The sequence below is a fragment of the Emys orbicularis genome, chromosome 1, assembly GCF_028017835.1.
Source record: "Emys orbicularis isolate rEmyOrb1 chromosome 1, rEmyOrb1.hap1, whole genome shotgun sequence".
Taxonomy (NCBI): domain Eukaryota; kingdom Metazoa; phylum Chordata; order Testudines; family Emydidae; genus Emys; species Emys orbicularis.
The window spans coordinates 254,753,036-254,780,484 of record NC_088683.1 but is presented as its reverse complement, the minus strand read 5'-3'; the positions used below and the strand labels follow the sequence as shown (position 1 = coordinate 254,780,484).

General features: G+C 39.6%; 1 protein-coding gene across 1 annotated transcript in view; it reads right to left on the bottom strand.

Annotated features, from left to right (window-relative positions):
• CCDC138 (coiled-coil domain containing 138) overlaps nucleotides 1-22,444 on the bottom strand; it is a 53,376-nt gene extending 30,932 nt beyond the window's left edge. The window contains exons 1-12 of the mRNA XM_065415251.1: nucleotides 22,367-22,444; nucleotides 18,500-18,560; nucleotides 16,241-16,379; nucleotides 13,701-13,825; nucleotides 12,691-12,875; nucleotides 11,345-11,503; nucleotides 9,065-9,184; nucleotides 6,190-6,267; nucleotides 6,000-6,110; nucleotides 4,174-4,326; nucleotides 3,241-3,357; nucleotides 1,038-1,230 (exon numbers count right to left, since the gene is read on the bottom strand). Coding sequence (XP_065271323.1) covers nucleotides 1,038-1,230; nucleotides 3,241-3,357; nucleotides 4,174-4,326; nucleotides 6,000-6,110; nucleotides 6,190-6,267; nucleotides 9,065-9,184; nucleotides 11,345-11,503; nucleotides 12,691-12,875; nucleotides 13,701-13,825; nucleotides 16,241-16,379; nucleotides 18,500-18,560; nucleotides 22,367-22,444 — 1,519 coding nt within the window. The remainder of the gene's footprint in view (nucleotides 1-1,037; nucleotides 1,231-3,240; nucleotides 3,358-4,173; nucleotides 4,327-5,999; nucleotides 6,111-6,189; nucleotides 6,268-9,064; nucleotides 9,185-11,344; nucleotides 11,504-12,690; nucleotides 12,876-13,700; nucleotides 13,826-16,240; nucleotides 16,380-18,499; nucleotides 18,561-22,366) is intronic.
• Between the last annotated feature and the right edge of the window lie 5,005 nt (nucleotides 22,445-27,449).

Sequence of the window (27,449 nt, the reverse complement as noted above, 5' to 3'; positions counted from 1 at the left end):
ACAATCTAAACTAGCTAAGCTAATTCTCACAGTGCGCAAGAGAAGCAGACATTGCCACGGGTTCCATCCTGCAACCATGGAGATAAGAAACTGGAAAGGGCCCACTCTGCCCTTTATGCCCTCAGATGGGGATTGTGATGCAAGGGTACTTAATGTGGAATATGTGGATGATCACTTGAAGAACTGATGCTTTCCTGCCCCAGCCTCAGGCAGTATGGTTCTGATTGGCTTTTGGCAGTGGAGAGAGGATGGGAGTAAAGCAAGATAGCAGGCAGCTAAGATAAGGGCTGCATGGTGTACGGGTGTGTACCAGCCCCAATTTCAGCACAGCTAAAAATGACCCAGCAATTTAGAACATATCTTCTGCCCCAATTCTATCTCACTATCATTTGTCCTTCAGTTAGGGAAGTCACCTACAAAATTACCACCATGCCTACTTAATAGATATGTCAGCAACAAGGACAATGCAGCTCACCATGCACTCAGAGGACATGCAAATGACTACCAGAGCATGTTTGATACTACTAGCCTGAACATGAAACGTGGTCTCCCTAAAAAGCAGTGCAAAAACAACTGCTTATTTATTTCAGCTATAAAAAATCCCCAGCTATCTGAATCAGCCATAACATCACCCAAAAAACAAAATTCAACTGTTGAACTTTGAATAAAACTTCATTTATTCCTGTATCATTTTTATCCTTTTGAATAGCTAAACATGTGAAATATACAATCACCAACATGTCTATTTTCCACTTCCCTTTTTGCTGTGGATCCACCTTGACAATGTCAATTTATATCATACTCTACATATGAACATCTTAATATAATTCAAACTATAACTTTAGAAAGCCTTCTGTTTGCTGCAGCATACTTTGTTTCTTAATAAAGTAAAACTTCAAGAACATATTCCTCACTTTACAATTACAAGGTACTTCAGACACAGATATAATACAATCCATTTGATGGACTTTGTGTATTTGGTTTTTGCCCAGACAAAGGCTATTTACTAAATGCAATAAAAACATTTAAGAACTTACCTTGTGTTACTGTTTTGAGTACAATTAAAGTTGATACAAATCTCAAAGGTAAAATGGAACTCTTAAAGAAAGCTGCTATCTTTGGTTTACTTTCAGCAGATTGCTCAGAAGAGCCATGTTGGTTTCCCTTAGTTACTATGCCTTTGAATATGTCTTCACCAAGCCTCCTCATAGTTGATGTCATAGTTGAATGCTGTTGTAAACATTGTATCCATTTTATAAGAGTAGTAAATGTAATCACACAACTTAAAGCAGTCTATTTTAAAATACTATATTTATAGAACTGTACGTTCTGAGGGATGTTATATAAACAAGTGGCAGTAAATTAAAAATATTACAATTAAACTTAGCCAGTATTAAAACAACATTGAGAGACAAATAAATCTAGTAAACCCAGACTGTAACAGAATCAGCCTTTAAATTATCCTGTTTTGCCTAGATACTATGGGATAGCAACCTAAAAGCAGTTACTGTTCTGTTAAATCTAGTAGAATACAATATTTGCAATGTACCCATAAAGACAATTTAAAGACACAATTTAAATTAAAAAAAAAAAATAAATTACTAAACTATCAACCTGCACTTACTCTCCCACATTGAGTGACAACATAAAATTAGTAGAGAAGGAAGCATTGAATACGAGATTAATTTCTTTATGAACATTGTAAATGACGTCAATTTCAAGATTCAGACATTCACATGTCAATTTTCTGTAACGAACCAGGCCATGTGAGATTGAAGTAAATTAGGTAATGAATGCAAAAAGAGTGATGTAGTTTAAGATCATTTATTGGTGAAAAGTAAAATTATAAATGAAAACAAATTTTAAGAAAAATATTGGCTGTGGGATGACATTCTATACCCAATGTTTCAGCACAATAACATTTAAAAGTGACAAGCGAATTCTCTTTTCATCCACAGCTATCAAATATATTCCCATATGGAAAATGTTCAAAATTAAAGCTAAGCTTAAAGGAGGGGATTTTCAAAGTTGCCTAAGGCAATTAGATGCTCAAGTCCCATTGAAACTCAATAGCAGTAGACACCTAATTCTTTTAAGAGCCTTTGAAAATCCCAACCAAAAGCGGGATGGATTTTGGAAACACTAAACCACTTAGTTATGGTATAGTGTTGCAATAAAATGCCTCCAAAGTTTAAGGAAATGATCACTCATGTATATAATGCTATGTTACTCTTTTGCTAGGGGACACTCTTAAAACCCTAGTAGCCTTTATAACAGTTCATATTCATTTTTTTTCTAGGACTGACCCACTATATGTTTCTGTATTAAAGAAAATCAATATATTAAGTAATTACAATTATGTAAAATTAAATAAGGAGAATTTATGCATAATACACTGACATATTATACAAGTGTTCACCAGCAAAGGAAAAAGTATTTTATTATTGGAGTTCATGTCACTGAATTGGAAAGGTAAAACTGGGGGGCAGAATATATTCTTCACACTGTTAATGTAATGGATCTTTAATGTGATCCAAATTAAAAAAAAAATACAGATGCTCATGTAAAAACAATCTGCTTTGTAACTTCAGCATCATTTATTAGAATCTAAGGCTCCAGTCCTGCAAAGATTTAGACACGTGCCTAGCTTTGCAATCAAAGGGACTACTCAGAGTATACAAGTTAGGCATGTGCATAAAATTTTGCAGGATTGGACCCTAAGGTATGACACCATTTATGCTGCTACAATACGGTTCTGTAAGAACTTCCATTACATACTGGATGAAAACATTTACTTCAGGATTAAACAATACAAGGTTTCACTTAGGTAGCATCTTTTGTTTAACATCCATAAAATGGGGATTTCCTTCTCTAGCTAAGAAGGATGTTGTGAAGATAAATTCAAGGTTTGTGAGGTTCTCAGATGATATTACAATGGGGGCTACATAAGCATGGATCAGATCTATAATATAAAACTAAATATAGAGTTGATAAAAACAATTGTGACATAAAGAAGTTTTAAATGACTATCTTAATTTTTTTCCCTTTGCCTCATATCTGCAGCAAATTATTTGAATTTGAATGTTGTGAAGGCTGATGGGTTTTTTAAAACTATACTCAGTACATCGAAAAGCATCTATTTATCTTATATAATAGTATATATATGAGCATCTTCTGAGAATGAGCATTCTGAACATGAAATATTAAAGAATTATTCTGTAAGTAGAATACATGTTTTACCTGTGTCCCACAGTCTAGCTGCCTTATAGCCCAGTAAGTAAATTTAATTACAGGCATATGTAGTTTAGGGTTCACAAATGGCATCCACTGGAGTTGTTCAGCAACGATAGGTAAAAGCTGGAAAAATGTACAGTGGTATAGTTTTATACAGCATCTGTCACTGAGTAAACAATTTAAATTCCTGGATGATAATGGATTGCACATGCAAATACTTATCTGGCAGATCCAGTGCATTGAATACGTTTAGGACACGCACAGCAAGTACATAAAAATTACATAATTATAGGTTAATAGCATGTAACTCAGATGATTATTATTTTTAAAAAGGCTGACTTCTAAAATGGGGCATAAATTCCTGTTTTTCTCAAAAAGTATGCGCCCAATCCATGTGAAATTTCACACAGGGTTAGGATTTATGCCCTATGAATTCTCTGTGTAGTTTGTTTGATTTCTCTTTGTAAAATGCACTGACACCTTAACTCTGCCTCCAAAGGAAAAAAATGGTTACTGATCTCTACGGTAAATGTTGTTTGTCAAGATGCGTTGTGCACATATACATTCCACTGTATGTGTGCATGTGCACCCAATGCACTTGAATCAAAGACTTTTGCCAGCAGTACTTGGACGTCTTTGTGCACGCAACTGAGTGTATAGAAGGCGGAGTCACCCTGATTCCCTCTCAGTTCCTTTGCAGCAGAAAAACAATGACACTTCCAAATTACAATAAAGGAAGGCCTGTATTTTTGGAGCTATAAGTGTCAAAACGCCCACTAAATATTACTGTCTGAATGAATTCTGAACTGTTAACTATGCACAATTATTTCTGTTTTGAGAATAGTATTCAAACTATATAAATAAATAATTCAAACTATATAAATTAAACTGGCACACACTGGCCACAAGGTTTAAAAAACCCAATCCAAACCCGTTTACCTTTGCACACTTTTCTTGTGTGTAATTTTTGTGGGAGTACGTTTGTGTTTGATTGTCTCTTCCTTCTTCCTCTATTTTCGTTTTGAGGAATTGATCTGAGATCCAATCCATAAGAACAGTTAAAAGCTCATAAACATGTGAATTAAGTGGTACCTGTAACAACCATAACATTAAATAAGATTATGAAACTTTTCCAAAACATATGGTATAGTATTAGAGCCACTCAAAGAAAACAGATTGGTATGTCAGAATATGAAAACAGTTTTAACATTATATGTACACCTCTAACTCGATATAACGCTGTCCTCGGGAGCCAAAAAATCTTACTGCGTTATAGGTGAAACCGTGTTATATCGAACTTGCTTTGATCCACCAGAGTGCGCAGCCCTGCCCCCCCGGAGCACTGCTTTACCACGTTATATCCGAATTTGTGTTATATCGGGTCGCGTTATATCGGGGTAGAGGTATATTTGGAGTAGGATGGCGGAATGCCTGAGAAAAATTAGGAGTTTAGACCATTATTTGTGGTGATTATTGGTTGGCAGAAAACACACAGGTACGAAATTTATATAAAGTCCTAGAAAAACATCTTCATGCAAAGAATGGGTCCGTTTTACAACTTTGGTCGTAAGAATGTGAGAACGTGAAAGACAACTGCATAGTTCACAGGTATTATCAACATGTGGTAATTTTTATGTGGGAAATGTTAGATGCACTAAACAATTCATGTCACTTTCTTGTATGTAGCCCACTGCTATTAAAATTTACCTCATTAACTACAACTGAATAATGTTCATTCCAATAATGAATAAGTTAAAAAAATTAAGAACAAGACTTCAGAAGAACAACCCCCCACCCCCCCATCTCCTAATTTGCCTTCTCCAATACATTAACTAAGAATCCCAAAGTGGACCAAATTTTTTTAGGCTTGTCAGGAAAAAAAAAAAGCAGATGCATTCAAGGAAGTTTCTAGGGTAAGCCCTCAGAGGGAAAAATCTAGTTCCCTTAAAGCAAAGAGAAAGTTGTGTATAATATTTCAAACCATATTCCAAGTAATTTTGTTAGATGTCATAATTACCAGAAGGGATATAATGGTAGAAAACTGACAGAAGGCACACTATTAAATAAGATAAAACTGCAATAAGAAATATTATTTACAAAAGCAAAAGAGAATGCTTCAAGACAGAAGGAAGGAAGGAAGGTGACCATATTGCAATCATGTATGAAACATGTCAGCATTTACTCTGTTTTTGCCTCACTAGAGGCTTTTTCTACTATAAGCACTAAGAGCATAATTACCTACTGCTTACAAGCTAATCTTCCTATATCTGACATCACTTACCAGTTTTTCTTTTCAGTTAACTATAGAAAGCTGTACATAGAGATATTATTTACATTGTGGAGTAATCAAAATGTGCTAAGAACTTTCCAAACAGTGGAAGAAACAGACATACAGTTTAAAAAGATGGACAGATTAAAAGAGGGGTGATGAGATGCAACATAAAAGCAAAGTGATCAGGATGACAATAAGTGCACTTCTTTTTAGTGACATATTTAAATGTAATTCTTTTTCCAGTTAAACACACTAAATTTTTCCCAATGCAATCCCACTGCTTACAATTCCACTGTTCTTATTCCCTGAACACTTTAAGCCCTTTCCTAGTATAACTGAGTAGTTCACTCATATCATAAATAAATGACATGAGTAAATGACTTCACTAGTTTCCTGAAGGCATAGGAAAAGTGGGTCTTCTAGAAAGATATTCCAATATCTAATATTCTTTAATTAAGACAGAAGTTTCCTTTCCTCCTTGCTTATGCCTTACCTTACAAATTTTTGATGTTGCTGCCATTTTTTCCTGCTTCACAGATTTAATTTCTTGCATTGCTTGAGAAACATCTTTAGATTTCTGTATTGTTAAAAATTCATGCTTCCTCTGCAACAGGATATATTAAATAAATTAGATTTGACTTGTTTCTTACAAGGGAAGAAGTAATAAGGAAAATAAGTCTCACTTGTAAATTCTCTAAACGTGCTTGTACTTTTCTTGCTTGAACTTCCATCTTCTTGTTCTGCTCACTTACATCACTTAACTAAAAGAATTGGAAAATATGTTTAAAATATTTGTGGATTCAAAACAGGTTTAAACTCATTCTTTACTTCATATAAAGGTTGTTCAAAAATCATTAGTTATAGGCAGCTAGATTTATTAAAGTGCAAGTTTATCTGCTCTTCGTATGAACAAAGCAATGATCATTCACCTCTTTATAAAGACAGTCAGCTAGTAAGAGCTCTGCTAACTGTTCAGTGTAATGTATAATAAGCTATGTCCTGTGAATTGACAATTCAACTTGCAAGCCAAACACTGGGCTCACATTACATACAGACACACCCAAATTCAGAAACCACACCTTCAAGAAGAGTGAGATTTTCTGAAGAAGACATATACAATTAATTTGAAATTATCTGTGTGCATAGCTCTATGCATTATATTAATGAGTGTACAGTGACAGTTATAGGTATCTTTACTGCTTCAAAGCACTATCCGCATAACTAATTTCTCTAGAGCAGTCTCTCTGGACAAGCGTCTATATGGTGGAATAAAGTCAGACTGCAGTGACTATGTAGAACTACAGAAGTGTACACTACACACAAACTTACACTGGTGCTCTGAAATGGAACTGTGAATTTCATTTTCAGATGCTTGACTGGTTGGTTCTTGCTCACATGCTCAGAGTCTAACTGATCACTATATGTGGAGTCTGGAAGGCATTTTCCCCTCACACCAGACCGGCAGGGAGCTTGGGGTTTTTTGCCTTCCTCTGCAGCATGGAGCACAAATCACTTGCTAGGATCCTCAGGGTCTCTCTCATTTAATCAATCCCCTGCTATGGCAGGGACTTCAGGCATGGTCTCACATTGATCCCTCCTGTTCTCTATCTAAGGGCTTGGCTACACTTGCGAGTTACAGCGCAATAAAGGAGCCCCGGGCACACTAGCTCACTACCCATCCAGACTGGCAAGGCACGTAGAGCGCTCTGACTCCGCGGGCTACAGCGCTGCTGGTACTCCACCTCGGCAACTGCTTATCTGCCCCAAGACAAAGCAATCATTAGTGTGGAATGCTGTGAGTGAGAGAGAGAGAGAGAGAGAGAGAGAGGTGGGGGCGGGGGGAAGGTAGGGGGTCTGCTGCTGTCTGAACTTACAAGACAGCATGCTGACATGATCTCAGCCCCCCCAAAAACCCACTCTCTCCCCCCACATACACACAACACACTCCCTGTCACACTCTACCCCACCCCCACCCCCCCATTTGAAAAGCACGTTGCAGTCACTTGCATGCTGGGATAGCTGCCCATAATGCACCGCTCCCAATGCCGCTGCAAATGCTGTAAATGTGGCCATGCCAGTGCGCTTGAAGCTGTCAGTGTGGACAGACTGCAGCGCTTTCCCTACTGCGCTCTACGAAGGCTGGTTTAACTCAGAGTGCTCTACATCTGCAAGTGTAGCCATGCCCTAAGACACACAACAGTTTAGTCTTCTGAGGGCAGTAATGCTTTTGTTAATTCTGTTTTTTGGGTTTAGCTAGCAGTAGCTAGGGGGTTTTAGTGGCCTGAGATATACAGGAGATAAGACTAGATGATCTGGTAGTCCCTTCTGGTCTTAAACTTTAAAAATTTGACTAACATTTGTCAACTGCCTTAACTTTCTCACCACACTGGCATAAAGTAGAAGGACATCACAAAAATGCTCCATAATCAATCATGAAAAGGTGAAAAGGTAAAATAGCATATGTACTCTCGCTTTCCCTCCCCAGAAGCTGAAATAATTCACTACAAAGCATTCATAGCAAAGCCAGCCCGAGGTAACCAATTGAATCTCCCACTTGGTAACTATCACTGCCTCTATCATTTTGTATTTCAGAATAAACTGAACCTAAATTCTGCAGCAAGGTCACTAGATTTTTCTTCAGCACACCGGTACAACAAATTGAAAATTGTGCATCATCTCCAATTAAACTTTACAAAAATGATTTAACTGAATCTGAAAATGAGCAATATAAATCAGTATGGTACCCCTTGGGTTATTTAATTTTATCCTGCCCCCACATTTTGAATATGCCACAGATTTTTGTACTGCAAACATATACAACTGCATTGCAGAAGCTGTCCTAAGGAAAAACAAAGGATTTGGCAGTTGGGAAGGAAACAGATTTTTAGCACCTGATGAGCATAAGAGGTAGTTTAAGATTATGGGGTAAACATGTTAGCTGGAAGATCCACAGTGAAATATAGTTTAGAGATAACAATTATAACAACATTTTAGGCTTGAAAATTAACAGCTCAGTGAGATGAACAGAACATTTGACACCATTCTGAATAGTTGTTTCCGGTTGTCTTTCTGGGTCTAAAGACAACACTGTTATTGTTTACACTTGGCTTATATTTTCAAAGTTATATTTACAATTATATATTGTATTTAAAAGCTTAAATTCAGTAGCACAATTCAGCAGCAACGAATAGATTCCACAACATTATGGAATACACGAAGATTTGCCCATGCTATTAACTAGATCAGGGCTGCATTCTGAATTTTAGAAGGCTATCTATCCCTGGCGTCTCAACTTCCTTGGCAGGATATTGAAATGTTTCTTTTCTTATGAGTGACCTGTTGCCTGCTATTTAGAAGAGTAATTCAAACTTTACCAGTATTTGAGATTATAAAAAAAGACACCAACCAGTTAAAAGAAAAACCAAGTTGTAGGAAAGGAACAAGAGTCATTTCTTGTTTAACAGGACTGCAAATACAATCAGTCAACTTGCCAAAAATAATTTAAATTGATTCTAATATTTACAATTTTTCTTGAATAGGTATGAAAATGGATCTTGCCTGTTTTTTTAAAGAGTCATTCATTTCCTTCAAGGTGTCAAATGATGATTTGAGCCTCTTGCTTTCTTTAGTCTTCTCTCTCAAGGTTTCTGACAGCTGTTTAACTTCTGCCTCGTGTTGCTATAGAAAAATATGATTAATGATATACCAACTAGAAACAACTTCTGCAATCAGTATATTAAAACACAGAGTCTAATTTTCAGAGGGTCAGGTGTGCAATTTTGCATGCCCAAGTGTGCCTGCACTTTTTGCCCATGATCTTTTGAAAATCAGGACTGTGACAAATGTGGGTAGGAGAGAGAAGGGAAAATTTGCCTTAATCTGAGAATTACCATCTTTTGTACTAGTCTTCAAATAGCATTCAAGTGTTTGGTAAAATTTCAGTGTCTACTAAATTTTTCTAGCCCTGCTTTCATGCTCCTATAAAGCCAAGCTGAAAAATGTGTCTTATACAGCATCTTAAAAGCTGAAATCTCTGAATGTGACCTATAGGCATAGAAAACAAACACGAGCGCCAAAAGCCTTTAGCGGGAATGTTCTGACACCTACCCTCAGAAGTTCAATCCTGGAGACGGTATAAAAAAAAAAAATTCCAACTGATCATAACAACAAAGAGCTAGTCTCAAAAAATATAACTCACCTTCTTAACTGAAAAGGAACCAGTTGCCTGCAAGACACTGTTAAGTAGAGTAGCCATGCTGGCAGAGAACCATAGAACTTCAAAGAAAATCATGAACTTCTCCAAGCTACTGTGTTTTACAGGTTGGCTAGACCATATAACATACTAAGAAAATTTACTAGGAGCTTTTAGTTTTGTGACATGCCTGCCAGAACTTCTCAGGAAACCAGACTTCAAAAGGGAAATGCTAAATCCTTAAAAATATTTCCTCCTTCTTGGCTCTACAGCACTTCAGAGGCAGTCAAAAGAGCTGTGGAAATGCTGAATTTTAGAGTTTTGTTGGTTTTTAAAAAAAAAAAGTATTTCAAAAGATAGATCAAGAGCTTATTAAACCGCTGCTGAAAGTATATCTGGGTTCAGGGGGACAGGAAAAAGTTTAAGAGTCCAGGAATCTTAGGAAAGTAATTTAAAAATAAGTTAAAACAACATAAATTATTTTTCCTTACTATTTTCTCTCATCCTTACACTGCAAAATTATTTTTATAGTAAAAAGATATATTGCATATAATAAACAAAAGAAGTCATACTAAAAATTACTGCAGGAAATGAATTTTAAATGGCATATTTTAAAATAAAATAGCATTAAAACACTCCAGACTGTTGTTTGATGATTCATTAATACATATCTCAAATGGCTGAAGATATATTACCTCACTACCTTCAGCTTTCTGTCTCACAATCAATGTTCTCATCTCTTTTCCTTAAATACAGAACAAATTACTACCTAAGGTTAAGTTTAAACTTTTTCAGAGCAGTTTTTCCTAATTCCATTCCATCCTGCTCTTACCCTATCCCATTCCTCATTAGAAGGCTTCATCCAAAGCCCATTGAAGCCATTGGAAAGACTCTAGTGGACTTCAATGAGCTTTGGATCAGGCTCTTAGTCTCTTTCTTCATTCACTTATTACTATAGCTGTTCAGGGGACAATTCTGTTTTGAAGAAACTTTCAAGGTTTCAAAATTTCAGAGCAGAGTTTTTCATCCCAGATCTCTCCGAAACAGGCAGAGCAGGAACTCGAACCTAGGTCTCCCATAACTCAGGTGACAGAGTGTGTGCGTCTCTTTCTTTCTCCCCTCACCCCAGACCCCCAACCTTCTGACAACGTTTTTGTCAAAATCAATATAGCGCAACAAAATATTTCGGCTTCGATGAAACAACATATTAACAAAATTTCATTTAGTTGAAAATGTTCCGACCAACTATTTCCTAATGTATCACAAAATTTTAGACAAGTTATCTCCAACCATTCTTTTTGATATACAGAACAAAGTCACACACATGTGGTTACATTTAATTATTCTTTTAGAAATGGATAATATTGTTCTCCAAATTATAAAAGCAAAAGGCAACCCCTGAACCAGACTGTTAAACTCATCTTTCTGAGAAAGCAACTACTAATAACCAAAATACATAGCAATATTACTTTACCCTTATATATCAACCTTTCATCTGAGGATCTCAAAGCTCTTTACAAAAATGAGAATTATCTCCATTGTGATGTCCAGGTGACGAAATTGAGGAACTGAAGAAATAAGTGAAATGGCTTGCCCGAGATAACGACGCTTGCCCAAGAAAATAATTCTAATACAAATTACTGTACCTCCTTTATAATTTGAAATTTTGCATGAACTTCCTCTTCCACACCTCTTATCTTAGTCAAAGCAGCTTCATGTTTGAAAAGCAATGCTTCTCTTTCAGCTAAAAAATGTTCTCGTTTCTGAAGTTGCAGAGCATACTCCTGCTGTGCTGAATTTTCTTGCTGTGTCAGAAAAAATGGAGAATTTTAAAAGTTATAAAAATGAAATTATTATAACTTATATTGAAATACAGTCATTTTATCAGGGATACTTTCAGTTTTATGGAAATGTATATAACAGATTGCATGTATGGTTCACTAAGTATAAGCACCACTTTGGTGTACTGGGACACAAATGCTGAAAGCAGACTACTTTCAGCACCTCAACATAGTGATCCAACTGACTCCCATCAGGGATGGGATTGTTTGGCCTCTGAAAATCAGGCCACTTCTACTTGGGTAACCAGGGTTTAGAACTGGGGTAGGCAACCTATTGCACGCGAGCTAATTTTCAGTGGCACTCACACTGCCTGGGTCCTGGCCACCGGTCCGGGGGGGTGGGGGGGAAAAAGGTGGCTCTACATTTTAATTTAATTTTAAATGACGCTTTTTAAACATTTTAAAAACCTTATTTACATACAACAATAGTTTAGTTATATATTAAAGACTTATAGAAAGAGGCCTTCTAAAAACGTTAAAATGTATTACTGGCACGCGAAACCTTAAATTAGAGTGAATAAATCAGTGTTTCTCAAACTGGGGTCGCCGCTTGTGTAGGGAAAGCCCCTGGCGGGCCGGGCCGGTTTGTTTACCTGCCCCGTCCGCAGGTCCGGCCGATCGCGGCTCCCACTGGCCGCGGTTCGCCGCTGCAGGCAATGGGGGCTGCTGGAAGCAGCGGCCATTAAGTCCCTCGGCCCGTGCCGCTTCCAGCAGCCCCCATTGCCTGCAGCGGCGAACCGCGGCCAGTGGGAGCCGCGATCGGCCGGACCTGCGGACGGGGCAGGTAAACAAACCGGCCTGGCCCGCCAGGGGCTTTCCCTACACAAGCGGCGACCCCAGTTTGAGAAACACTGGAATAAATGAAGACTCGGCACACCACTTCTGAAAGGTTGCCAACCCCTGGTTTAGAAGCTTGACTTTAGGCACCTAGATCTGAAATTTTTGGTTAATACTAGTTATTGTAATACATTGCCTTTTATCTGAAGATCTCAAGCCCCCTCCTCTATCCATAAGACAACACTGCCTCATTAGACAAGTTGTTAAAGCCTCTCGCAATACAACAGCTGACATTATGCTGTAGAATGATACGAAGAGCAGCTTTTTTTTAAAAAAAATACTCTAAATATTCTGAAGTCATTTCCAGTTCCTACCTGCAGTTTCTGATGTATGACATATAGCTCATCATAAATCTGGTTGATGTGAGATGGTATTAATCTTTGACCACTCAATACCTGAGTTTCAGGCTTGCTCACAATCTTCCTAACCAGACCACTACTGATATCATGGTCACTACATGTTACTGTGTTTGCAGCCAAATTGGATGGTAGGGTGACATCTAAGAAATGAAAAGAACACATTTTATAAAAATTATTCTTGCAGTTTAGATTAATAAATCAGATGACCAGTTATTGTTACATAAAAGTAGGAACACGTTAGGCTTTTGTGATTAAATAGCAGTATACCGGGTACTAAAGTGAAAAGTTAGTCTGAGTATCTCCTGAGATACTATGAGTATTTGTTCAAAACCTTTATCATCTATTTCCTGTGATATTAGTTTTCTGATCAGTGCAGTTTTATACATAAATTATATCCTAAGCCTACACGCAGAAGTCCAACAGACATCACTAGAAGATCTGTGCGCAGACTGAAAGCACAATATAGCTATTAAGCAGTAACTATTTCTCAGTGTTTTGACTGGTTCTTTTGGTGATGGTGGGAGAACATGAAGGAACATTATGAGAGATGTTTTTATGTGGAAGTCAAATAATGTCTTGGAACAGTGTTATTTAATCAGACCACCTATTCTTAACATTGAAAATGTTTCATTTTATAAACTGAAAATACTGTGTTAATAATGGCTGGCTTTTTCTTTTTCTCTATTTCTTGATCCATAACATACAATAATCAGAACGGCATTGCCGGAGTCTTAAAAAGGCCAATCTTTTAGAAAAGAATTTGTCTTGTTTATATATAATACAATTATGACTAGATCTACTAAAACATTACATTTCAAAACTAAAATATAGTTTACTCAATTAATTTTATTAATTGGATTATGAAAAAGATTCAGTTGAAACCTGAATAAAGGTTTTATTTTTCATACATATAAGTCAAAAGTTATGTGATAAATTGAAGGTGAATTTAATATTTTTCTGATTACCTGTTTCTGTATATGTGTACGTGACTGTATTTGGAATTGCATCAGTTGCAGAGACATTTACAATGACCTCTTCCTCTAGTTCTAGCTGACTTGAATCATAGAGCGAATCCAGCTCATCATCAAAGCTAAAAAATACAAATGGATGACATGAATCTGAAATTATTCAGTGCCATTCTAAAATGTTATGCATATAATGTAAAGAAGATTTGCATATTAATACAACTGTTTCTCATTCCAGCATATTTACATTTGACTGAATGCAAAGAGACAACACTAAGTAATTTGAAAAGCACTTTGAGACCCCTTCAGAATGAAAAGCACTTATAAAATAAGATATTAACTACAATCAAACAATGAAATTGATGACTTCGCAAAACCCGTGGAACAAGTAAACGATCTAATTTTCATAAATTATATGCATGCAACAACTAAACCACTTTTATAACAGATCAAAGCACAACTTTTTTTTCTTCCAAACAAGATATCCAGAGAAGAAAATAAAAGGTGTGATATATGTTCTCTTTCAGCTTGGTGCATTAAGATTATCTCTCTGGAGTCTTCTAAATAGATTTAAGACTATCTTGTCAACTCTGGCTGTCTCCCTTTCTCCTCACTTGTTTAGTCCCTTATATATCTTAATCCCTGCATCCCACTAGCTGAGCCCTACACATATAGTTATCTCAAGTAAGTGGATGAACTGCCCTACCCAAAATCAGTGTTCACATTTAAGGCTGTTGATTAATTGCAATTAACTCACGCGATTAACTCAAAAAATTTAATCGCGATTAAAAAATTTAATCGTGATGAATTGCACTGTTAAACAATAGAATACCAATTGAAATTTACTAAATATTTTTGGATGTTTTTCTACATTTTCAAATATATTGATTTATATTACAACACAGAATACAAAGTGTACAGTGCTCACTTTCTATTATTTTTATTACAAATATTTGCACTGTAAAAATGATAAACAAAAGAAATAGTATTTTTCAATTCACATCATACAAGTGCTGTAGTGCAATCGCTTTATCGTGGAAGTGTAACTTACAAATGTAGATTTTTTTTTGTTACATAACTGCACTCAGAAACAAAACAATGTAAAACTTTAGAGCCTTCAAGTCTGCTCAGTCCTACTTCTTGTTCAGCCAATCGCTAAAACAAACAAGTTTGTTTACATTTATGGGAAATACTGCTGACTACTTCTTATTTATAATGTCACCTGAAAGTGAGAACAGGCATTCGCATGGCACTTTTGTAGCCGGTGTTGCAAGGTATTCACGTGCCAGATATGCTAAACATTTGTATGCCCCTTCATGCTTCGGCCACCATTCCAGAGAACATGCTTCCATGCTGACGATGCTCATTAAAAAATAATGCGTTAATTACATTTGTGACTGAACTCCTTGGGGGAGAACTGTATGCCTTTGGCTCTTTTTTATCCACATTCTGCCATATATTTCATGTTATAGCAGTCTCAGATGATGACCCAGCACATGTTCATTTTAAGAACACTTTATCTGCAGATTTGACAAAACGCAAAGAAGGTACCAATGTGAGATTTTTAAAAATAGCTATAGCACTAGACCCAAGGTTTAAGAATCTGAAGTGCCATCCAAAAATCTGAGAGGGACAAGGTGTGAGCATACTTTCAGAAGTCTTAAACGAGCAACACTCAGATGCGGAAACTACAGAACCCAAACCACCAAAATAATAATAATAATAATCAACCTTCTGATGGTAGAATCTGACTTAGATGATGAAAATGAACATGCGTTGGTCTGCACTGCTTTGGATTGTTATTGAGCAGAACACATCATCAGCAAGGACGCATGTCCTCTGGAATGGTGGTTGAAGCATCAAGGGACATATGAATCTTTAGTGTATCTGGCACGTAAATATTGTGCCATGCCAATGCCTGTTCTCACTTTCAGGTGACTGGCTGAAGTAGGACTGAGTGGACTTGTAGGCTCTAAAGTTTTACATTGTTTTATTTTGAATGCAGTTATATTTTGTATACAATTCTACATTTGTAAGTTCAACTTTCATGATAAAGAGATTGCACTACAGTACTGTATTAGGTGAACTGAAAAATACGTTTTTTTTTAAATTGAAAAATTTTACAGTGCTAATATTTGTAATAAAAAATAAATATAAAGTAAGCACTGTATTTTGTATTCTTGTTGTAATTGAAATCAATATATTTGAAAATGTAGAAAACATCCAAAAATATTTTTTTAAATGTTATTCTATTATTGTTTAACACCACGATTAATTTTTTTAATCGCTTAACAGCCCTATTCACTTTATTACATTAGTTAGACAGAAGCTGATCCTTACTGACCACGAAAGTATGAGTATACAAAAACTGTGAAAGCTAAGCCTTGCACATGGCAACCTGCTACTGGATCCGTCTGAAAATCCTACATAATGTATTAAGGGTTAACTCATGATTTGTTTGGATTTTGGGTTTAAGGGGAGGATGGGAGGAAGAAAAAGGGGTCTAAGGACAGATGAGGGAATGAGGGTTCATCTCTTACCAATCCAAGTTTTTGAAACTCTTGAACAAGTCACTAAGAGGTTTGCTATAGTGCTTTCTTCCATTGTGGGTACTTTTTGATTGTGAAAAATTTATGGACAAAGGCATAATTGTATTATCTGATGAACTGTCCAAGTTACCTATAAAATAATTCAAATATTAAATATTTCATTTTGCAGTTGAAAAGCACACATTAAAAAAATCCAGAATTATTTAATTAATATAGTTTGTACTCTGTAAGGGTTATTGCTTAAGAGAACAAAACACAGAATCAGAATATATTAGAACAAGCTCTGACAAGTTAGGAATTAAATTTAGAGAAATACAAAATACTAGCTAAATTGTATTTTAATAATAATTTAAAACTGAAAAGTTTTATAGATGACTAAAAAAATTAAGTCCTAAAAAAGTCCTAACAAAATTAAACCTGAAGAAAAGTTCTATGTAAGCTCAAAAGTTTGTCTCTCTAATCAACAAAAGTTGTTCCAATAAAAGATATTACCTTATCCACCTTGCGTTTCTAAAACCATTAAGTCAATTTTAAAGAACATTCAAACTTATTACATTTTTGAGAATCTTTTTAAAAGCTTAGTTCTGTTACTAAAAACATTTTAGAAACCTCAACTTTGTTTTCAAGTCACATCTGTCTTCCTGAAGTTTTACCATTTGCATTCATATGCTAATTGCTGTGCAAATTTGAAGTTTGAACAACATAGCCTGTTACTTGCTTATCATGAGCATCAGCATGGCAACATGCATTTCTCTGGAACCCCACCTGCATAGTAACCATTAAGTTCATATCTGTACATTTAAAAAGTGAATGTATATAAATGTCTTAGATTATATAACCTAAAACTTTTTTAAAGATTTTAAGTTTCCTGTTTTAATTTTATTTTTTATAATTTGCGTCATGCAATGTTTAACTGTGTCCCCTCCAGTCAGCAATCCTAGGCACCTGCATGTACTGTACACGCAAGGCCAACCTTAGGGAAACTGGTGCCCTAGAGGAACTTGTATTTTGGAACCCTGGCCCCCATGGGTGTCCCCCCATTGTCCCTGTCCCCCATGGGTGCCCCCTTGTAACCCAGCCCCTAACCCCTGCAATCCCTCCTGCACCCACATGGGGAAGCTGCCACACGGAGCGTCCTTGACCACCGGGCACCCTGAGCGGCTGCCCGGGTGACCCACCCCTAAGGACAGCCCTGTGTACGTGGCTATAAAAGCAACATATTGCCACATAGGGAGCTACCCAATACCACCCACCTCAAAGAATTTCCCACAAACCGACCCCCTCTCAACAAGACACTTACTCCATCCCACACAATCCAACTGATGGCAGCCAGTTCTCATATATGGGCCAATGATAACCAAATGCTTCTCTCTGCCACATCCCAATAATAGCCAATCCTCACCTTCTCAAACATATATAATAAGATTGTCATACATATACTAGAACCTTACTTACCGTGAGTGGGGTGTGCATGTAGCTGATTTTCATTCTATGGATGAAAGTAAGGGTACGTCTCCACTAGCCATGTTACAGCACGTCCGCAGCAGCACTGTGACGTGGGCAGCGTAGACACGCGTTATCGCCAGGGGAGAAATCGCCCGGTGATAAAAAAAAAAAAAAAAAAAAAACCACCCCAAACAAGCGGTGTAGCTTTATCGCCAGGAGATAAAGCACTGTCTTACTGGCGCTTTTCAGCGCTAAAACTTTAGTCACTCAGGGGTGTGTTTTTTCACACCCCTGAAGGACAAAAGTTTTAGCGCTGAAAGTGGCAGTGTAGACACAGCCTAAGACTCTATTGCAGTAGTGCGCCATTATAGTCACCTTCCCCCTCCCCCAAAAGGTTATTGGTACTAGTTTTTGGTTTAATGCCCAGCTAGTGGAGCTTTCTTTTTAGACACTGTGGGAGCAATACTCTTTTTTACCCATATCTTCCTTACCAGCAGCCCTCCTTCTCACAGGGAAGATACATAAGCATTAGCAATTCCTCTCCTGCCAACCCACCCGCAACTGCAACGCAAGGAGATTTCCTAGAGTACTCCTGTAGAATCCATACGTATGTATACACTTCCAGGCTGGTGCCCGAGTTTCACAAACACAAACCAATGTCTGCCTACTTAAAATACACTTGGAGAGAATATAAAACTACTCCCCCAAAGCACAGGAATTCTTAAGATAAATTTAAAGAATAGTGAATTTGAATTGATGTTCCTTTTAACTAAGATATCCAAAACATCCTTTTCGTTGTATTACCTGTGTATGTTAGGGAGTTTCCTTTTTTACATTTGGTCTGTAATGAACCTGAAAGACAATCCTAAGAGAAAACAGAAAAAAAGTCCCTACTATTTTTAATTCCATTATAATGTATATTACAATGTATTTGTTTACAGTTTATAGTGCCTTTACTAAGGAATTGCTGTTAAAAGATGTTTGCTTTGAGCAGAGAATGATTTTTCCTAAACAAAAATGTAAGTGAAACCTCACACGAACATAAGCGAAGAAACAAAAAAACCCTATAAACTAATCAAGCTATTTCCCCATAAGCTACAAATGAAAGATTGCTAACATTATTTCTATTTTTGAAAACTTGAGACCCTCTCAAATACCTCAGTGATAAGGGCCATTCAAGTAAATAGGTGTAAGTAGATTAGGTAGCCATAGAAACAGCTCCATCCAGTCCTACATTTCAGCCTATCACTCCAACATTTCCTACCTTATGTCTTGCCATCAACCTATAATTATACACTTTTAAAAAATTACATTAAAGTATCATTAGGTTGCAAATTCAAGCACTTGAATGTTAAGAAATGCTAGATTTAAGGTGGCTCCTGCAACCCTCATTCTACCCTTCTGTGCATCCAGTCTGTGCTCTTGTGGAAAAAATAGTACATAATCGTGTAATAAAAGACTGTATCATAACTACAGATACGATTCTGCCACAGAGGTCACAGATTCCGTGACTTTCCGGGACTTCTTCTGGAGAAGGAGCTGCCAGCTGCGGGGCTGTAAGAGCAGAGGCCCCCATCCCACTGGAGCAGTGGCTTGGGCTGGGTCAGCCCCTCTGGGGCTGGAGCAGCAGCGGTGGGGCTGGAGCAGCTACAAGTCCAAGCAGTGCTCTGTCTACCCCTGTCCTGCCCCAGGGTATTTTTAGTAAAAGTCAGGAACAAGTCACGAGCTTCCATGAATTTTTGTTTATTGCCCACGACCTGTCCGTGACTTTTACTAAAAATACCCGTGACAGAATCTTAATCTTAATCATAACACATATGCACAAAGGGGCAGAACTGAGGTTTCACAGACAACTGTAAATCTAGCATTTCCCAACTTCAATAATGTTCTTTTAAGGTAATTTTTGCATGCAACTCTGTGTGTTATTTTTTAAGGAAAAAAAGTAAAAACGAATTATATCATGTAACTGTAACATTTCCCCCCCTTTCCAACAGGCATCATCAACAGAGGTTGAACTCTGAACCTTCAACATTGCAGCATGGATTGGTACTACTTGAGCTACAGAACTACCTCACCAGGCAGCAGAAGGTTGTTATCCCAGAGGGAGGATGGACTAGTACAATCAGGAGATTGTTAGTGGGGAGCCAAACTCTGGGAGTTGGAAGGGCTCCAGTCCCATGTAGTACCCCAGGGGCTGGGGAGGGAGACCGGGGAAGTGGATCCAGGTGGATTTATGGGATGGAGAAACCCAGCCTGATTACTGCCCCCCTCTGATGCTCCAAGGAGGCAGAATGGGCCACTGGGGCCATCCATTTGTCTTTAGTCTGGAGAGCCCTCCTCTCCACCTGGCTGCTCCCAGCTAGTACAGCTTGCTATTGTCGCTTTGGCATGATCTTGGACTTAGAATGTATGTGTGTTCAATTACTTGGGCAAACTGCCAATGTTTTTCCTGGGGCATGCAAGTGAGAGAAGGGATGTCAATTTTTAATAGTTCATATCTTGGCAAAAGATTAACTGAATTTCATGGGACAAAGAAAAGGTAAATGGGTAGCCTGAAGGTGTTCTCTCGGTCAAATATCAAAGGCTTTTGGCAAACAATAAAGGTGTGTGAGCTCCTCAAAGAAAAGGTCCCAAGAATGGAAAGCATTAAGCATTCTTAATATAGGGATCACTAACAGCTCTTCCCACCTCTATAATATGGCCCTAGCTCAACAGCAACCCTCTCCACTGCCCCTTTATTGTCAACTGTTGATAACATCACTATCCTTTCCATCAATTAGACTTTTAACTTCACAGACATCTTCAACCCTTCCTGCTCTCTTGCTCCCAGGTTCTCTCCAAATTGTCAGTTTCTTACATATCATTTCTAATATCTGACCTTTCTTTCTGTCCAGATAACTAGAACTCTCATCCAGGCCCTAATCTCTTCTCTTGATTACTGCAGTTTCCTCCTCTCTGGCCTTTCTGACAACCATATCTTTCCACCTTACCCTCAATCAATACAAACTGCAGCTGCTATAATCATCTATTACTGCCCATTACTCTAGCCCACATTGTTCATCTCTTTCAATCTCTCCATCCCACCTATTCCATAATTAGAGCCCTGTGTGGAGACAAAATTTATATTCACGGATGTGAATATCAGCTGATATAAATCGGTATCCGCGGAACTGCAGGGCTCTACTGGGAACCGTGGAGGCAAAAGCAGCAGCCTGGTGGGCCGCCGCTCCTAGGAGCCAGTGCCCCGCGCTGACAGCTCCTCCAGCGTGGCTGTACTGCCCCCAGCCCAGCCCACAGCACTAGCACAATTAGGGACAGCTACTGGAGAGCGGGACTGGGGGTGATACAGCCATGCTGGAGGAGCTGCCAGCACGGGCACTAGCTCCTGGGAGCAGCGGCCCACCAGGCTGCTGCTTTCATTGCTGAGGTTCCCGATAGAGCTCTGCAGCTCCGTGGATACCGATTTGCATCCGCGGATATAAGTGTACAGGGCTCTATCCAGAATATCAAGTTCTTGTTCTAATCTTCTAGGCCCTTCATCCTTATCCATGCTCTCTCATCCTTATCCATGTTCTTCCTACCACTTTCCATCCCCCACCCAGCCACCACATATGTTCTTTTGCTTTCTTCAACACTGTCCTTATGCATGAAATAACCTGCCTGAACTGATCCTCCTCCAAATCCCTCCCCAAAACCCACTTATGTTGCTGTGTCACAAGTCAACCAACTAGCGGTCACTTCCCATTTTATTGTTACACAGGTTTGAATATTTATTTAGTAAGTCCTTAGGTAATATGATGATAGGTGCTACAGAGTACCCTAAAATAGACTAATATAGAATACGCCTCATGTCCCACAGCCATTAGGGCTCACTCATTGCCCAAAGTGTTGAGCAGATTCTGGCGCTCCATACACTCCCTCACACGCTATTATTTTAACCGGCTGCCTGTGAAGAGGGAAAGAAAACACAAAGGGGTGTACATTTCCAATGCCACACCACTCAATCATGCCAAAGCCTGAAGGTGAGACACAACACGTGACAAAAACCTAAAAGGAGGGTAACACAAAACCTCCACAGGATTAATTCCCTTAATGTGAATGGCCCCCCATAACCCTCACGTCGCGATTCTTTCTTTCTGAAGTAACTAATGTTCAGCAGTAAGAGACGGAGGACGCTCCCTCCCGGTGCAACGCTGAGAACTTCGGGGCAACACCCCTCCCCACAGGGGGCACCAGGGAGCCTGCCCAATGCCACAGGCTGGGGGCGGGACCCCTCCTCATGCCTCACAGATAGGGTGACCAGATGTCCCGATTTTAGAGGGACAGTCCCGATTTTGGGTCTTTTTCTTATATAGGCTCCTATTACCCGCCACTCCCTGTCCTGATTTTTCACACTTGCTGTCTGGTCACCCTACCCACAGATGAGGCTGGTACATCGGGGGCTATTACAGAGACCCTCACCAAGGAGACCAGGAGCCTCCGCCTGGGAGGAGGGGACACGCTGCTGCCAGGGAGCCTGGATCTTCAGAGGGGCCCAAGGACCGACCCAGCAGCTCACGACCTGACCCCACGTTTTCCTACACGCGCCATCCCTCCGGGCGGCCCCCACCACTCCTGCTCCCCCGCTCCATCCACGCCCCCTCCTCCCCTGGCCGCCTCAGCGCCTCTCACCCCCGCGGGCCTCGGCTCCCCGCGCAGATAGCGCCGCTTCAGACGCTCCACGGAGCCGCTCAGAGCCGGGCTCGCCATGAGCCGCCCCGCTCGCGCCTCCACCACTGGCCACAAGCGCCCCGCACTAAGCCGCTGCGGCGCGGCAGTTGGCCGCCGCCGCCGCGGCACTGAGCATGCGCTGGCCGACGGAGCCAGCTCCGTGACGCCTGCTGACGCCGCTGCCCGTAGTGGAGGGGCGGGGGGCAGCGCGCCCCCTACTGGCCGCGGGCTCACAGGGCGCAGCTCGGCGGGCGGAACGCTCGGGGTGTGGGGGCAACCAGCTGGCGCCAGGGGGAAGAGCGGAGCCAAAATCAGGGCCGGGGGTTGGAGCCGGGGTTGAGGCGCTGCTAGACGGTGGCAGAGGCGGGGAACAGTTACCCTAGGCGGGGTCAGCTGCCTGCAGCGGCTGCACAAAGGGGGGGGGGGAGAGAAAAGGGGCTCTTCCCCCCCCCCTTGCAGGACGGGGCATCTCAGCACCCGCTTCCCAGGGCTCCGCTCTTATGCCTAAGGCTGCAGGCAGCGTTGCCCTGGCTGAAGCCAGGTCCTGAGCTGCTAGCGGAGACTTGGGTCAGTGAAATAGTTTATAAACACCCCCCCCCCAATAATAATTCAGTGTTTAAAAGAAGCCCGGGTCAGTTTGTATAAAGCCCCACAAATGTATCTTCTCTGCTGTTCGCATTAACTGGCCTGACTTTTCCTTGCTAGCCACTGTAAATGGAGCTTCCTGTCTGTACATTACTTACTTTTTAAAATGTTATTTTTGTTACTCTTGGCACTTCATCATTCACCTTCCTTAACACTGTGCAGGTGGATGGCACTGTGCTGTTTAACTGATGTATTAATAGCAATAATCATTTAAAATAGTAATAGCTGCTGGTAGCTTCAGCAATCACATCTCAGTGTTTCGAATATAGCACATCCTGTTTGTATTGCAACATTAGTTTTTAATTCTAAATTTTTCTTTTTTCATACACAAATTTATTCTTTGGGATCATATGATATCAAGACTGACTGACTTCCCCGATTGATGTCAAATCTTCATTTTCCTTTAATCTGACCAGCTGGGCTAATAGCCACAGATAGACCTATCCTCTATGAACTTATCTAGACCTAGGTATCTACAAAGTTTGGATCAGATCATCTGTGAGGAAGTAGAACACCATGCAAGAATGCTAGCATCTGCCATACGGCTCTGGGAGCGGAAGGAAGTACTGGAAGGCAAGGCACAGGAATGCTATCACACTGCTACTTTCTGCCCCAATCTCTTCGTTTCTTATCTGTGCCGATGCTGCCTGTGACTATGCGCAGCTGAAAAGCAGCAGCTTCTTTGTGAGCCGAGTGCGGCCTGCAGACTGCTGGCATACAGCAGAGTGAATAACTGCACTATTCCTTTCAGTTCTCTTCGTCAGAAGAGGATCTAGCCTACTCTAATACGTGGTAACTCCCTCAAGTTACAGATAAGGAGCATCTGTTTGTGAACCAAGTGGCTTGATGAAGAGCTCACATGATATTTTGCAAAACAGAGCAACTGTATACAAGGGGAACTTGGTGTACTTACATTCCCATCACGTTAACCATCCCACATCTCTCAGAATTTGGCCCCACCACAAATGATGAAAAGAGAGAAGATGTGATGAATATTCAAGCCACCCTCTGTAGAATAGGAAAATCAAGGTTTCCTTTAAAGAAATTAACCTGTCAGCCTCCCTGAAAAATGTAACAATCCACCTGATCCTCAAAAAGCCAACACTTGATGCAGAATACATTTTCTCCATCTCTAACCTTTCATTCCTAGGCTAAATAATTGCAAAATAGTGACAAAAAAACTGTAACATGGGACATATGCCAGCATCCTCGATGCCTTGCCAGTGAACTTCATTTTGGGACACAACATGAGACAAACCTTAGTGGGGCTAAGAGATCACCTCCCCATGGCAATATCAAAGGAGATCAGTACCTGGTGAAGAACTTAAAATCAACCTGGGCAAGATTAAAATGATACTTCAGGGAGGCAGAAATGCTTTGAAAAATAGCTACATCACTGCCCTCCCCTTCCATCACAGAGATTTCCTACTGTTCATCAAAGTAGCATGAAACCTCAAGGCTGTCGTCAACTCAATATTTAACCTACTAGATCCGGTTCTCCCATCACCAGCTTGCAAAGAAACTTCACCTCTTCCTCCCAGATGAGGATCCTGTCTGTCACATCTATCCATGGATTTGTAACCTCCAGCCAGGATTACTGTTACTCACCATATCTGGGTTTGCAGGTAGCAGCAATGTGGAGGCTCCAACTTGTGCAGAATGTGGCACCCTGCCTGCTCAACAGAAAGGTATGCCAAAAGCCTGTTACTTCTGTTCCAATCCCTCTGCTGATTTCCAGACTACTTCTGTGACCAGTTCAAAGCCAAGAACCATCTACTGTAATGACTTATGACCTGTCAAATCAGTGACACTGGGACAAGGCAGCTCACGAAACTTAGGACAAAGTAGGAGAGCCAGAGATAAATAATTCTGGTGAAAGGATGTCAGCTGTGCAACAAACATCATGATCAGATGAAACCAGAGTCTAATGACTTTTCAGGCTGTGCTGCCAAACTCTCATCATGGACAAGAGTTTCCCAACATAATGAAATTAAACTTTTGAATGTTCACAAAAAGCAAACACGGAAGGCGGCAAATACATTCAAATCAACATTTGCTTTTGAATTTGATAATTTGCATGCATTTTTTCCATTATTCACTTCACTCTAGTCATAATGTACTAGCACATTTATATTAGTGTAGCCTTACCACTACTGATGATTTTTTTTTAACAAAGTGAAGTCCTTTGGATAGGGCCTGCCTTTTCCCCCCTATACATGGGAACATAGTCATGCACATTTACTTACTTCACTAGGTAGTATTTACAGCGGTCTCTCCTCATTTCTATTGAGATGTTTTAGAAATCAACACAGGAAATGTTCCATAAATCAAGTGACTTAATTGACAAAGCAAAAGCCTACATGTGGGGCTAGTATAAAAGCAAACAAACAGAAACGCTGTAATGGACATTGCAGTGCTACAGCAGGTAGATATGTTGATTCATGTTCTTTGGAGACCAAAACATACAAATGAAATTTTTAAAAAGGAAGATAAGGTTCATTTAAAGTAATTTATGTATTTATCTCAGTCTACATTTTTAATTCTTCCAAAACTTTTTTAAAATGGAGAATTTTTTCATCAGTTATGTCTAATATTAAAATGACTTCAATTGGAAGTGTAAACAGTACATTCCCTGCCTTGAGTTTGGTACTTTGAGTAGGGAGAGTGCAGGTGCTGTATCCACTTTCTTAAAACTTCAAGGCCGCAGCCTGTTTGATAAGTGCATGTTCCATGCGCTAGTAAAGGGGAAAAGTAGAGAGGAGTTGGAGCAGGGTGCCAGGGGCCTCATTACACAAAATAGTAAAGATTTAGAGTTTTTCTAAATCAAGATGCTAAGCGCATAATAAACTTTTGAGCATGTCATGAATGCACAAATAGCACTGTTTTATATGTATTCTATGCCTTGATTCTACATCTACAAAGAATACAAATTAACCAATTCAGAATTTTTGTAAAAGATGGAATAAATGCAGTTTATTAGTCACAGTGCATCTGGCAAACTCTGCTCATACAGCAAATGAGAATTTCTCTTATTTTCCGAATGCTGATTTCCACCGCCCCTAAATTCTGTACAAAACCAAATTTATGAATCGCCTCCAGTGGAGTGAACCATCCATAATTATGGCATGGGCAGTAATTTCAGGAATGCTCCAGCATGAGAAGTGCAGTCCTTTGGTGGTAGTTTCATGGCATTAGGGGTAATAATTAGAGGTGGTCAAGAATTTTTCAACTAAACTTTGTGGGAAAAGGCCAATTCATCAAAACCAAAATTCTTCACAATAACCTAACACTTCCGATTAAACTTCAGTGATTAGAGGTTTCTCAGGTCCAGAATAGCATTCCTTGTCAAGATGAAAGAGACACCCCCCAGAACAGCCTAGGATTCAGATGTGAAAGACCCAACTTCAAGTCCCTACTCTGCCACTTGCCCACATCCTAGGTGACTGGCTTAACCACCAGCCTATTAGCTATTCTAGAATGGGTTTCTCAATTTCTCCTGATGGAGCGGTTCCACTTTAATTGGAGCAGGGACTGGAACGTAGGTCTCCCACTTTTCAAGTGAGTGCCCTGGCCACCGGACTATGCAGGGGTGGGTCTCGAGCTTTTTGCAAATGACATCAGAAGGTTCACAGTTCATCCTGATGCAGGAAAACTGTTCCCTGCCTCACTCTAGTTGCTACTTCAGTTTCATGCTCCAGCATTCCTAGTGCCTCAAACATGCAAATTGGGGTTGATAATTTTCAGCTATGAGTGTATGCAGTAGTTGCAAGTACTGAGGGTTAGTTTTGTTCGCACATGCTCACCTTCATTCTCATTTCTGTATCGTATGCTTCAGATTTTTATCTATGTCCAGAGTCCATATGTACATCATATTACGGAGGAATGTTGCAGGTTCTGTGGAATTTAAGTTTAAACAATCAATAGGGTGCCCCTGCCGTTCTTGCGCCTCTCCAAACTTACACTCCATGTTCTGATAGCTTTTCAGTGGTGAGAGACTAATGAAAAAAAGTTACATTGCCCTTTGAAGTCTCATCACATGATTGTTAGAGTAATAACTTGCTTAAACTTATATCAAGCCAATGCTGACCTTGAAAATATACATAAAATATCTTCTCATTGCCCTTGTATTACCAGGCTTAATGCTTCAAAGCTGGGCATAGTGGCCAGTTGTTCAGCTGATCAGCTTTGAGCCTGCGGATAAGGAATTCCTCAAAACAGACTGAAGTCTTCAAATAGAATGCTTGTAGTAGGTTACTGAATTGCTTGTTACCATGCCCCACTTGTCATGCGTGACTACAACCATGTAGGATGCAGAATCAGGCTAAAGCTTTCAGAAAACTAAACTGTAACTGGGGGGGGGGGGGGGAGAGGGAAATCGATCCAAGATACGCAACTTCGC